We start from the raw sequence: 12,159 nt of genomic DNA, 5'->3' as shown, positions 1-12,159 counted from the left end.
TGCTCTGTGCTGGAAGAGTGCGCCATAATGCTTCTTGTAGTGGCAGCACATCGAGCATGGCAATCAACAGAGTAGAGTGTGACACGGAGCGCAGCCCGCAGCCGCTATCCATGTGCTGAACGGCTGATGTGCCCCACGGATGCGTGGGGTATGTTTGCTGGAGTAGTGGTACCATAGTTCAGAGAAGTGTAACGGCTCCTTGCCCCATGTATGTCAAGGTGAATTGGTCTTTCTTACAACAAGTGGATTGAAAATATTGCTAGTAAAGAAAGTGTAGATGTGAAGGTGAATTTGGCCATTATTTTCAAACTAAGAAAGGTTTACGATAAGATGATCCTCTATTGGGCCTGTTCGCTTGTCTAAATTCTGGATGAATCTGGATGGTTTGGAGGAATGCTGGAGGAATTTGTGAAAGAAAAACAGTGTTCCGGATGAAAAAATAAGCGGATCAAGCTGGGTTTCCTTTTTAATTTAGTAGCGGATACATACGCTAGCAGTCTTTATCACTAGAGATAAAGATAGGAGTTGTTCCTCACTTGGTCGATGGGGTTGTCTGTCGATCCTCCTGTATGCATATGACATTGTTCTCTTTTTGGAACATGATTTAGCGGAGGCAAAAAACTTGAAGTTAAAATTATGTGCTTTCGAACAGTTATCGGACCTCAAAATCAATTTTCATAAAAGCTTGTTTTTATATGGTGAGGCACAATCTTTCACGAATGAGTACACCAAACTCTTTAATTTGGGTGTAAAACATGATCTCTTCCATTTAGATATTTGGGAATTCCATGCACCACCATAAGATTTCTAAGCAGGACTGGTCGGTGATGGGAGAATGATTTGAGAAAAAACTAAGTTGCTGGAAAGAAAAACTTCTTTTAGTCTAGGGTAGGCTGGTTTTAATTTATCGATAATGATACATACCAGACGTCCGGACGGACGGACACCTCCGTCCGCTCATTTCCGCACCCGCTCATTCCTCCCGCGCCCCTTCCCCCACTGCAGCATCTCCCCACCCGTCGTACCCACGCCGCAACACTCCTCTGCCGAGCTGTGCCCCCGTACCCCGCCCCCACATGCGTCGCACGAAGCCATGTGCCCCGCTGCCTCCCTCTCCCTCCTCCTGCTCCGGCGCAACGGCAGCCCCGACGCAAGCACAAGCTCTAATCCACACGGCCACCCCCAGCAACCCCCTTCCTCTTCCCCAGCCGGCCACCCCTGGCCTCAACTCCGGTGTTGGGATGGGCGCGACCCCGGCGCGGGCGCACGGCCCTACTTCGGCACGGGACGCACAACTCCGGCAAGGGCGACCGGCACAGCCTCCCCCTCTCCTATGTTCCTCGACCCCAGCGGCTCCTTCCCCCATACCGACGTCCTCCCACACCAGGAGCCTCCAATGCCCGCAGATCCAGCGGCCATGGCACTCCCCGCACCAGGCTCTCCCCCCCAATGTTGCAATTGTATGTTTCAATTATTTTAGGCGTTTCAGAGGTATGTTGCATTTGTTTCATATGGATGTTGCAAAAGTAGATCGGGGGATGTTGCACATGTTGCGATTGCTTCAGAGGTATGTTGCAAGAGTATGTTTCGAGTGTTTCAGATGTTCAGCGGCATGTTTCATCTGTGTTTTCCGGATGCATGTTGCAATTGCGTTTATCTAGATGTTGCATATGTTCCACACATATGTTTTCATGTGTTTTATTCAGATGTTGCGTATGGTTGCAATGGTTTTCAAGTGTGTTTCAGGTGTATTTTTCAAGTGTTTCATAAGCATGTTTCAAGTGTTTTGACTGCCTTTAGACGTATGTTTCAACCATTGTATTTGGATGTTTTAAAATTAGATCGGGTGCCGCATCTCTCCTCTTCCCACTTTTTGCTGCATCATCTCTCCCGGAGTCGGCATGGCATACGTATGGACGAGGGATGGGCGATTGGTGCGGGATGAGGGAGTTGCGTGCGTCACTTTTTTTTAATCAAGCGTACGTCATGGTTGGGAGCGGGATGCAGGCTCGGGCGAACGGGAGCCGCGTCCGGACATAGGCCTAGGGCCGGACGTCCGGGCGCTAGGTTTATCGTTAATTATTGAGTCCTCTTGAGCCTTCTATGTTTATGTTTTCCTTCTTTGAATCTCCTAAATCTGTGTTCAGAAAGTTAGATTACTATATATAGATCCAGGTTGTTTGGCAATGTGATGAGCATAAGGAAAAGTATCGTCTAGCTAAATGATTCTGTGCACTCCAAAGCATATAGAAGGATTAGGATTTTGAATTTCGAGATTCAAAACATGTCTTTTGAGCAAATGGCTTTTTAAGTTGTTAGGTGAGAATGTCCTATGGCAAGACCAACTTAAAATGAAGCACTTATATAATAAGACCATTACTTAGGTCACTAGAAGACCTGAATACTTAGTTTTGGTCAAGTCTCGTGCAGGTAATAAAGGAGCATTTCTAACCTTTAAGATAAAAATGGGAAATAAGTTAGATTTTGGGTGGATCATTAGACTGGTGACAAACCTTTAACATTGTCCTATCCCAAGTTGTATAGAATTATTAGGAAGAAGTATAATAGTTCAAAGGATACATGTTGATGTTAGATGATCTTCACCAATTGGCCCAACGACCAATTGGGCCCTTGGATCAATGCCCTGATCGGAGGCGCCCAACCATTTCATGGTTGGTGGGCCCCGTCGCATAGTGCCATAAAAAAAGGAGGTGGGGGCTAGAGCACAAGGCACGAGGTTCACCTGAGCTGCCAGACGCCCCACCTACAGTCCCTAAACCCTAACCGATCTAAGAGGGGGTGCTGCCAGCGATGGGAAGACCGCTGCCGCCTCTGCACTGTCGCCACCGCGATAACACCTTCACCGCCGAGCATCAGAGCACCACCGTCGAGCAACCCCATGGCCAACTCGTCTTCTATAAAGGCGACCGATGGTTTTCACCTCCTCAACCCCTATCTCTCTCTTACTCTATCTGTTAATCCCGAACTAGTACATGTTCTAGGACTCGCTATTTACTTCAAATGTAAGTACACATGCTAGATCTATGGCTAGTTGATCCTATAATTGTCTATCAATGGTATTAGTGGCCTAATAGGCATAGATCTAGCTTATCGGGGTAGAAAACCGAGTAGCAGCAATTAGAAGGAGGTGAGAGATCAGATTTGGATCTAAGCACAGGGTTCATCGAACCCTAAACCCAAATCGTGTGAAGAAAAGGAGTAAGAAAGGGTCTCGGTTTTGAAAATAAACTAAAACCCTAACCCTAACCCACGTAGACAACTCGGGGAAGAAGAACAGTAGACAAACCCAAACCCTAACTCAACCTAACCCTAACCCTAACCCAAAATCGGACAAGATCTGAGAAGAATGGAAGAAGATCCAAGCAGAGAAAAGAAGGGGAAAGGGGAAGGGCTTCGTAGGTGGCTTACCTCACCGCCCTCCACTCACCGGAGTCTCTGAGAAGGGCTTTGCGCCTCCTGCTAGGGCGCCACCGCTAGGCTGCTCGATGGCGACACGCTCACCCACTAGGGAGCACGAGCGCCGCGCGAGGGGGCCGATGACGGCGCCATCATCCTTCGCTCCGGGCAATGGCCACCGGACAACCACCACTAATTTCTGCTCTCCGCTACGGGGCTAAGAGAGGAAGGGGAAGGAGACGGAATGAGGCTAGGGTTCAGGGGAGAGCGACGGCCACGTGGTTTTGATCCATCGAGATCACCGCATGGTCGTCCGATCTGCATCGATGGCTGAGAGCTGTCAGGCCAGCATTCGGCCCAGGTGGACGCGCGTGGCGGGCGGCTCTACCGGCCCAGGCCTAGGTTGCAGTCTGGGAAGGCGCAGCGCGCGCAAGAGCAGAGCAGGCTGGGTCGCTTTGTTGCTGGGCCGAGTAAACAGTGATGCTTTGAGGCCTTTTTATTTTTCTAAATTCCAGAGAATTTATTCTTTTCCTGGTATTTGATTAATGGCTCAAATAAATTAGTAAAAAAATCCCATGGGTAAAATTCACCAATTAAGTATGAGTTTTCTGCTGGAATGATCAATTTATCCTCTGATTAATTTTTGAACCAAAGATAAAATTTTAATTGGAGGAGTAGTCATATTTGCTTAAGTTAAATTATCGTATTGTTATTTTCTAACCAACATTGATGATAACAATATTATAATGTTTATTCATAAGTTTTACATGCATTAATTCTTTTTCTGCCCAACGATGATGTAGAATTTGTGTATAAGAATGTTGTATATTTTAATTTTGACTAACGTTAAATTAAAGCACGCAATTATGATGTCATATTTTCTCACTATCTCTGATGATGTTTTTCAGGACTCAACCCAATGGCTTTTATCTCACACATACCGCCTCTTGAAGGGGGCAACTACAGGGTATGGCGAGAGAAGTATGAACTAGCACTTGCGCTATCTGAAAATGACCTAGCGCTTACCTCCCTATGTCCGACTGAACCAGTGGACCCGGTGAGGGAAGATAATGAGACTGATGCTGATTTCACTGCTCGACGACGAGATCATGTAGAAGTGTGGATGAAGTATGTTCTCAGACATAAGAAATGGGATATTTCAAACTGCAAGTGCTTGATGGTGGCTAAGTCCACAATTTTAGATACGATAAGAGGGTCTATCCTAGATTATGATACCGCCACAAAGTATCTTAAGAAAGTGGAGAGTCAGTTCATGGCTCTTCAAAGTCTTATGCCAGTACTTTGATCAAGAAATTCTTCAATGAGAAATACACTGGTGGCGGTATCAGAGAGCACATACTAAAGATGAGCAATACGACTTTGAAGCTGAAGGCTTCAGGATGACTTATTGATTCATTTGGTTTTTGCTTCCTTGCCAAAGAAATATGAAACTTTTGTTGTTAATTACAATATGCAGCCTGATAAGTGAGATAAAGAGAAGCTTATCGCAATGTGTGTTCAAGAAGAGGAGAGGCTAAAAAGCTCACAGGGTGACTCTGCTAACCTTGTGAAGGACAACAAAAAGAAGAATTTTAATAAGAATGTCAAACCTCAAAGGAAAGCCCCTCAGAATGACCACTATCCGAAGAACAACAATGCTCAAGTTGAGAAGGATCAGTGTAAATGGTGCAAGAAGCATGGACATTACCAGAGGGACAGTCCAGACTTCCTGAAGAGCCTTCTGAACAGAGGTGAGGATTTTATTACATTCATAGATGAATCCTTGTATTTAAGTTATGTAAAATCTACTTGGTGAATTGATTCAGGTGTAACTATTCATGTTGCAAATTCATTACAGGGATTCCATACGAGGAGGACCCTATAAAGAGGAGAAAGAAGAATTAAAGTAGAAAATGGAGTTGAAGCTGAAGTTGAAGCCATTGGAGATCTCTTTCTAGAATTAGTTGATGGTTTTATACTTAAGCTTTCAGATGTTCTATATGTACCCTCTTTGTAAAGAAACTCAATAAGTGTTTCACGTTTAGATGATGATGGATATGATTGCCATTTTGGTAATGGCAAATGTAGGATTGTGTTTAATAATAAGTGCGTTGATCTTGCCTTCCGACAAGACACGCTTTATTTATTATCACTTTCTGAGAATGTGAATGATGTAAGTACTGAGAATAAGAATGCCTTTTTGTCTATGAATGCAAGTAATAAGCGAAAGAGAGTTCATGATGTATCATCAAAATTATGGCACTGTCATTTAAGTCATATTTCGAGGGGGGGAATAGAGCGATTGATTAAGAAATCAATTCTTCCGCCTTTAGAATTTTCAGATTTAGAGCAATGCATTGATTGCATAAAAAGAAAGTACGTTAAGAAAATAAAGAAAGATGCCAAACGAAGTGTAGAAATTTTAGAAATAGTTCACACAAACATCGGTGGTCTTTTTCCTATGAAGAGTGTGGATGGTTATGATTCATTTATAACATTCATAGATGACTATTCTCATTTTGGCTATATTTATCTAATTAAGGAAAGATCGGAAGCATTGGATAATTTTAAGATATTTAAGGCTGAAGTAGAAAATCAGCACAACTTAAAGATTAAGGTAGTAAGGTCTGACTGTGGGGGAGAGTACTATGGTTTACACACCCCATATGGCCAAGTTCCTGGACCCTTTGAAAGGTTCTTATAGGAAAATGGCATAGTTGCCTAGTATTCTACACCGGGCGAGCCTCAGCAGAATGGAGTAGCTAAAAGTTTTTAATCCAAACATAGGGAAGCTAGACTCCAAGACAGTCAGTTGCCATTTCATTGGCAATCTAGAAAAGTCAAAAGGTTATCGCTTCTATTGTCCTAACAAACAAACGAAGTTTGTAGAAACAAGACATATTGTCTTCTTGGAGGATGATATGATCAGGGGGAGTATGGTAGCGTGAGAAATTAGTTTTGAAGAGAAGCGGGTATACGTGCCCACTCCTATGGTTCATGAGCTATTCTTCACGCTCCTGTTGTTGCTGTACCAACAGTGCAGGACACTGTAGTAACAACACCTGTTATTAGTCCTCATGTGGCAATAATGAATGAATATGAGGAACCTATCCTTCAGGATCCCTAAGAATCCATTGTCACATATGAGGGAGAGCAAGAAGGCAACAGAGACACACGAGTTATACAGGTTCAGGCCGTCAGTATGATGTAATACCATACTCCTATAGTCTGTTGGTTTGTATTAGCTATCGTATGATTTGCCGTGAATTCGTAGGGGGTCCCTGCCCGCCTTATATAGTCTGGGGGCAAGGTTACAAGTCGGTTAGATCTGAGAGATAACCAGAAAGTAATAACAGATTACAAGAAACATGGGATCGTACATATCCTATTAGATCTCGTAACATCTTCAGGATATCCTCTCCGTGCCTTGTGGGGGTCACCGAGCAGAACCGTGCCCCGCAAGGCTCCGTCTTGCGGGCTGGGCCGCCCCTGGAGGCATAGCCCATGTGACCTGCCGTGGGTATACGGGGTCGTACCCCCCACAGCTAGTCCTCGAGCGCCTTGTACCCATTGTGCAACGCCGTCTTGAGACTTTCCGAGCAGGTGCGAACCAAAACCGAGCTGTCCAAATCATGGTCCGACCACCATAAGGAGTCGCCGAGCAGTTGTGAGCAGCTGCCGAGCAGCGTACAACATCGCCGAGCAGTGTGCTTTGAGCATGGCTTGTCATAAGGGTGTAAGGAGCTCAAGTCCAAAATTAAAAATTCCTGCATGGTAAAGTGAAGTGTGCCCACTTAGAATCCGAAATCGAAGGTAAAGATACCTGGTTTTATCTTTTAGAGGCTCGGAGTCTTTCAGAAAAACAAACACATTCACCGCAAGGTGAAGTGTGCCCACTTAGTCCCCGAGCCTGACAGTAGGTGACGTAGTCACGTGGTGCCAGGCTCAGAAATTAGTAAACCGTCCGAGCAGGCAGCCAGTCCCCGAGCGTAGCCTCGAGACAAAAAACAAACACATTCACCGCAAGGTGAAGTGTGCCCACTTAGTCCCCGAGCCTGACAGTAGGTGACGTAGTCACGTGGTGCCAGGCTCAGAAATTAGTAAACCATCCGAGCAGGTAGCCAGTCCCTGTGTTTCTGGCGTAGATATTGGATAAATCAAACCACGGCGAGAAATTCAGAGTAATGGCTGTACAGTATCAGTTACTAAGCCTCATTAAAATGCGGAGAATTTAGAGAATAAGTGGCGGCGATAAATGAGCAGCGTGGGCTACTGTGACGCGATAGCCCAAGTTACGGCCCATTAAACCATTTTGGAGGAGTCGAAGTAGCGCTGATCGTGGGAACGGTTTCCCAAAAACCCTCAGAGTCAAGGGAGAGTGGGGAAAGTGCTTTATAACCACGCCGCCACACACATCGCCTCCTACCTCTGTCAAACCACCCTACTTCCTGCCTTCGCAATCCCTATGCTTCACATTCCACACCAATCACGAGCATTCGCCTCCAACCCTAGGACCAATCCATAGGAAATGGCGCTGAAAAGAGGAGCCGCAAAGCCGAAGAAAGTGGCCACCAGAGCCAGCCACGACGAGGAGTGGGTGCCGTCGAAGACGTCGACGGCGGATCTCGATAAGATGGTGGCGGTAGGCGTTCTCCTAGACCGTCTCACTGCTGGATGGCGGCCATCTAGTGGTGAGCCCTTCCCGACACCACATACTGATGAGGCTGTAGTATTTGAGGATTATTTCTGGCGAGGATTAGGGTTTCCTGTCCACCCCTTTCTGAGGGATCTTATGGAGTTTTGGGTGATTAGCCTCTGTAATCTGCACCCCAACACCATTCTGCATGTTTCTATCTTTATCCATTTCTGTGAGGCGTTTCTCGATGTTCTTCTGCACTTCAACCTCTTCAGGCACCTGTTCTGTCTAAGGAAGAAGGGGGGTAGCGGTTCCAAGGTGGTCGATGGCGTTTACCTGCAACTCAGGGATGGGATGGCCAGTGAATATATAAGCGTTCCACTAAATACCTCCCTCAAAGGTTGGAATGCCAGATGGTTCTATATCAAACAAAGTCACCCAATGATTCGATGTGACGTCCACCACATCCTGGTTAATCATATTAACTGGTCGGAGAGACCCAACAATGCTGAGATGGAGCAGGTAATGGAACTGCTGGACTTGATTAAGGGCGTTGAGCTTCAGGGTGAACTGGTGGCGGCTAGCTTTATAGTGCGGCGCCTTCAGCCCTGCAAAGAGAGGGCCCACCCGGCATTTGACTATAAAGGTGACAACGACAGTACCCGGGAAAACACAGATCGTCTGATGAAGAAGGAAGTGATAGACCGTGCCATGGATCTATTTACTTCGAATGTCTCATTCAGCTGGCCAAAAGGAACGAAGGCTTTCAACTGCACCAATCCACCTCCTCAGGTAACCATTTCGCTTTACGTCTATCAGGCATCAATTGTCGAGCATAGGACTGACTTACTTATGAAAAGATCCATTTACAGGATAGGGCAATATACTTTTCAGACGTGCCGAGAGCCGATTGGCCGAAAGGGGTAGATCCTCGGCGACCACTGCAGCCCGAAGAGGATGAGCCGAGCTCCTCGTCAGATAGTCCATCCCCAGTGTCAGAGAAGGTCCGCGGGAAAAGACTGGCAGTAGATGAGCTGGTCCAAAAAAGGAGAAAAACCGCCAGCTCTCATGCACACAAACCAGGCGGCATCTCTCTTGGAGAGGACCGAGCAGTTCGGCCACGACGAACGGCTGTGCTAGAGTGGTTGGACGATGATGAGGACCAGCCAGCGCTTCCGCTGAGCACGATGGAGGCACCGACGGATGCTGACGCTCCCAAGCATCGATCACGGGAAAGTTATGGTCGGGCAACGGCGGACGTCTCGGTGATGCAAACTACCGAAGTCCCCGAACAACGCACAGAAGGGGGTGCCCCCGGGCACCAAGAAGAGTGGCAGCCCACTGCAGAGGCGTAGGAGTCCTCCCATAAAGTTGACCAAGTAGCCGTGCCTGGGGGGTCAGGCAGGCATCGCCGATTCAAGAAAATCAATCGGAAGACCAAACCGTAAGTATATTTGCCTTGGAGTAATAATATTGTTCCTTGATTTCTCCTTGTTACTGAGAAGCCAATATTACGCAGTGCGACGCCGAGGCCCATGACCTCAGAAGAAAAAACGACGACTGCTCCCATCCGGGAGTCCCCTAGTGCTCGACGAACAGAGAACGGGCCAGCCACCGCTCCCAGCAGACCTGGCGATGGTGAATCGTTGGCGCACACGACCGGCGCGTCGGCGACCGCAACCTTGGCTACGACCGAAAAAGCCGTTACCTTGGAAGCGGAAACTGCGGCTGTTGTTGATGCGCCAAAGGTTACAGATGTGACTCCGTCAATGGCTGAGGAGCAAACGTCGTCACCCACAGGGATGCCAGGAGTGGTCAGAGCGGTAGTCCAACCACGGAGCCCCCTGGTGGTGCCTCAAGCGACGGCGGAGGAGGACAAGGTCGTGGAGATCGAGCGTGCCGCACCTAAGCCCTAGTCCGTCCGGATTCTCTAGAAACATGGGGAAGAGGTGGTAGTCGTCGAGGAAGAAAACACCACCAGGGAGATAAAGAGGTTGAAATTCGTCGTCGCTAGAGTTATGACTCAAATCGAGGTGAGTGCCGCGCCAATAACACCGATATATGTTGTCGGAAGATCAAGGTTTATCTCTTTCATTGTTAATCCGTAGGGGATAGCTCGGACAGCCGATCAACGGCACCAACTGATAAAGAGGATGGAGCCCCTCGCCGAGGAAAATAAGATACTCCGGGAGGCTTTAAGTCTTTCGGAGAAAAGTATTCAGAGGGCCCAACGCGAGTGGGACCTTGCGGAGTCGAACTCACGGGACCTTGAACATCAGAATGGGGTTCTGTCCGAGCGACTAATGGCTTCATCCGAGCAGCTGAAGAAGACATCCGAGGAGCTGGCGATTGTATCCGAGGAACTTAAGAAAATGTCCGAACAGTTGAGCAAGAAAAACAGAGAACTCGATAGTAAAACTGAGCAGCTCGACCGAAAGTGCTAGCAGTTGGAGGATGTATCCAAGCTTAAATCCGGTATTCTTTTTCACATAATGTGCTTTGCAGTAAGTGGCCGTATATTTTTTCTATTTCTTATCTTTTGTGCTTGCAGAGCAAGATGCAGAACTCAACCAGCTTCGCCAGACCATCGAACAAATCCGACAAGAGAAAACGAAGGAATCGGAGCGAGCCGACAAACTGTCCGAAGAATTGAAAGGTAGGTTTCCCCTGATCAGAAGTGACGCCGTAATACTTTTTTTCCATGACGAACCATTGTAATTCTTGCAGATTATCGACATAAAACCAAGGCACAGTTCGATGTGCTGGTGCAGGAAGCCAAAGTCTAGAAGGACAACTTCAACACTATAACTGCCGCAATAAAACCAGTGCTCGACTGCGTCGATGTTGAACCGGTGCCCCGTCCTGATGGTAGGCAGCAAGGACCAGACACCATCGTTCAGAGATGCAAGGCAGCATGGGAGAACTTCAAAAACTTCAACCGCGATGCCGTTTTGACCGCCGCTACTCATGCCCTTGCAGTGGTTTGGTCCCATTATCCGTCCGTCGACATCCAGTCGATAGGTGGTGGGTTCACCGATGGGCTGAGCGACGCACAAACCCAGCAGCTGGAGGATGACATTGAGGATGTGGCGAAAGTGCTTGTCGGTGATATAAACCTGTTTAGCGAAACAGAAACTGTTGGCGAAGCTTAACGAACTGCCTGGATATTACCGCCTGTAATACTTGATCTATCTGGCTATGAAGAATCTTCGTATTATCAACCCGATGTAGTTGTGCGTAATATAAGCTATGTTCGATCAGTTAGTTTTCACTAAACTTGATGCCTTAGTTAGGTCATGATCCGTAACGCATAACGCGGGGCCCATGCGTATGTTGGAGAAACAGGCGTTGTCATAAGACCGTGGCCTACCGCCCAACACGCAGAGCACCGAGCTCATAGTACGTTTGGTGGGATGTTAGAGCCTTGGTGTCCTCCAGAGTTACTATTGGGAAAAAACATGCTGCCCAGCAGCCAACTTGAGTAACGTGGCGAGAGAAATGGCTAAAGCGGCGTCTGAGCGTTTAGTTCATGCCTGAAATCTAGGCCTTGACTAGCCCATAGTCCATAACGTCGAGCGCAGGGGCGCTGACACATGTAGGATGAACAGGCATGGCCAAGGAACCGCAGCCGACCAACCGTAACGCAGAGGGCAAAGCCCCTAAGCGCGTGTAGGATGTAGTCAGAGACTGGGTCGTTTCCATAGAAAACAGAAGGAAAAAGGTGTGCTGCTTGACGATCGGCGGGCTATGTTGCAAAAATTGGAACGCAAGACCGTCGTTGTTTTTGTATAAAACCTATGCGGCCCGAAGAAAGCATAGTAGGCGATTTTTGGAAAAATCGTGTTCGGTGATTGGGAGTTAACGTGTTCGGCGAGTTAGAGAAGTCGTGTTCGGCGATCGGGAGTTAACGTGTTCGGCGAATTAGAGAGGTTGTGTTCGGTGATTGGGAGTTAACATGTTTGGCGAATTGGAGAGATCATGCTCGGCCATTTGGAGAAATCATGCTCGGCGATTTGGAGAAATCGTGCTTGGCAATTTGGAGAAATCGTGCTCGGCGATTTGGAGTTACCGTGCTTGGCGATTTGGAGTTACCGTGCTCGGCGATT

At 47.3% G+C, this 12,159-nt stretch overlaps 1 protein-coding gene across 1 annotated transcript; it reads left to right on the top strand.

The window, feature by feature from the left end:
- The first annotated feature begins 10,206 nt into the window (after nt 1–10,206).
- On the top strand, nt 10,207–10,839 carry LOC136515510 (uncharacterized). Its single transcript, XM_066509078.1, has 3 exons — nt 10,207–10,465; nt 10,605–10,709; nt 10,781–10,839. Exons 1-3 carry the CDS (start codon nt 10,207–10,209, stop codon nt 10,837–10,839), a joined length of 423 nt encoding a protein of 140 aa, XP_066365175.1.
- The last annotated feature ends 1,320 nt before the right edge of the window (nt 10,840–12,159 follow it).

The sequence above is a fragment of the Miscanthus floridulus genome, chromosome 17 (genome assembly GCF_019320115.1).
Source record: "Miscanthus floridulus cultivar M001 chromosome 17, ASM1932011v1, whole genome shotgun sequence".
Taxonomy (NCBI): Eukaryota; Viridiplantae; Streptophyta; class Magnoliopsida; order Poales; family Poaceae; genus Miscanthus; species Miscanthus floridulus.
Note: the sequence above shows the minus strand (reverse complement) of the source record. Positions and strands in the feature narration are given on the sequence as shown.

Coding starts and splice junctions, on each gene's coding strand:
- LOC136515510 (XM_066509078.1), top strand. CDS start 10,207: ATGGAGCCCCTCGCCGAGGAAAATAAGATACTCCGGGAGGCTTTAAGT. Junction 10,466..10,604: donor GAAAAACAGAGAACTCGATA/GTAAAACTGAGC, acceptor TTGTGCTTGCAG/AGCAAGATGCAGAACTCAAC. Junction 10,710..10,780: donor ACTGTCCGAAGAATTGAAAG/GTAGGTTTCCCC, acceptor TAATTCTTGCAG/ATTATCGACATAAAACCAAG.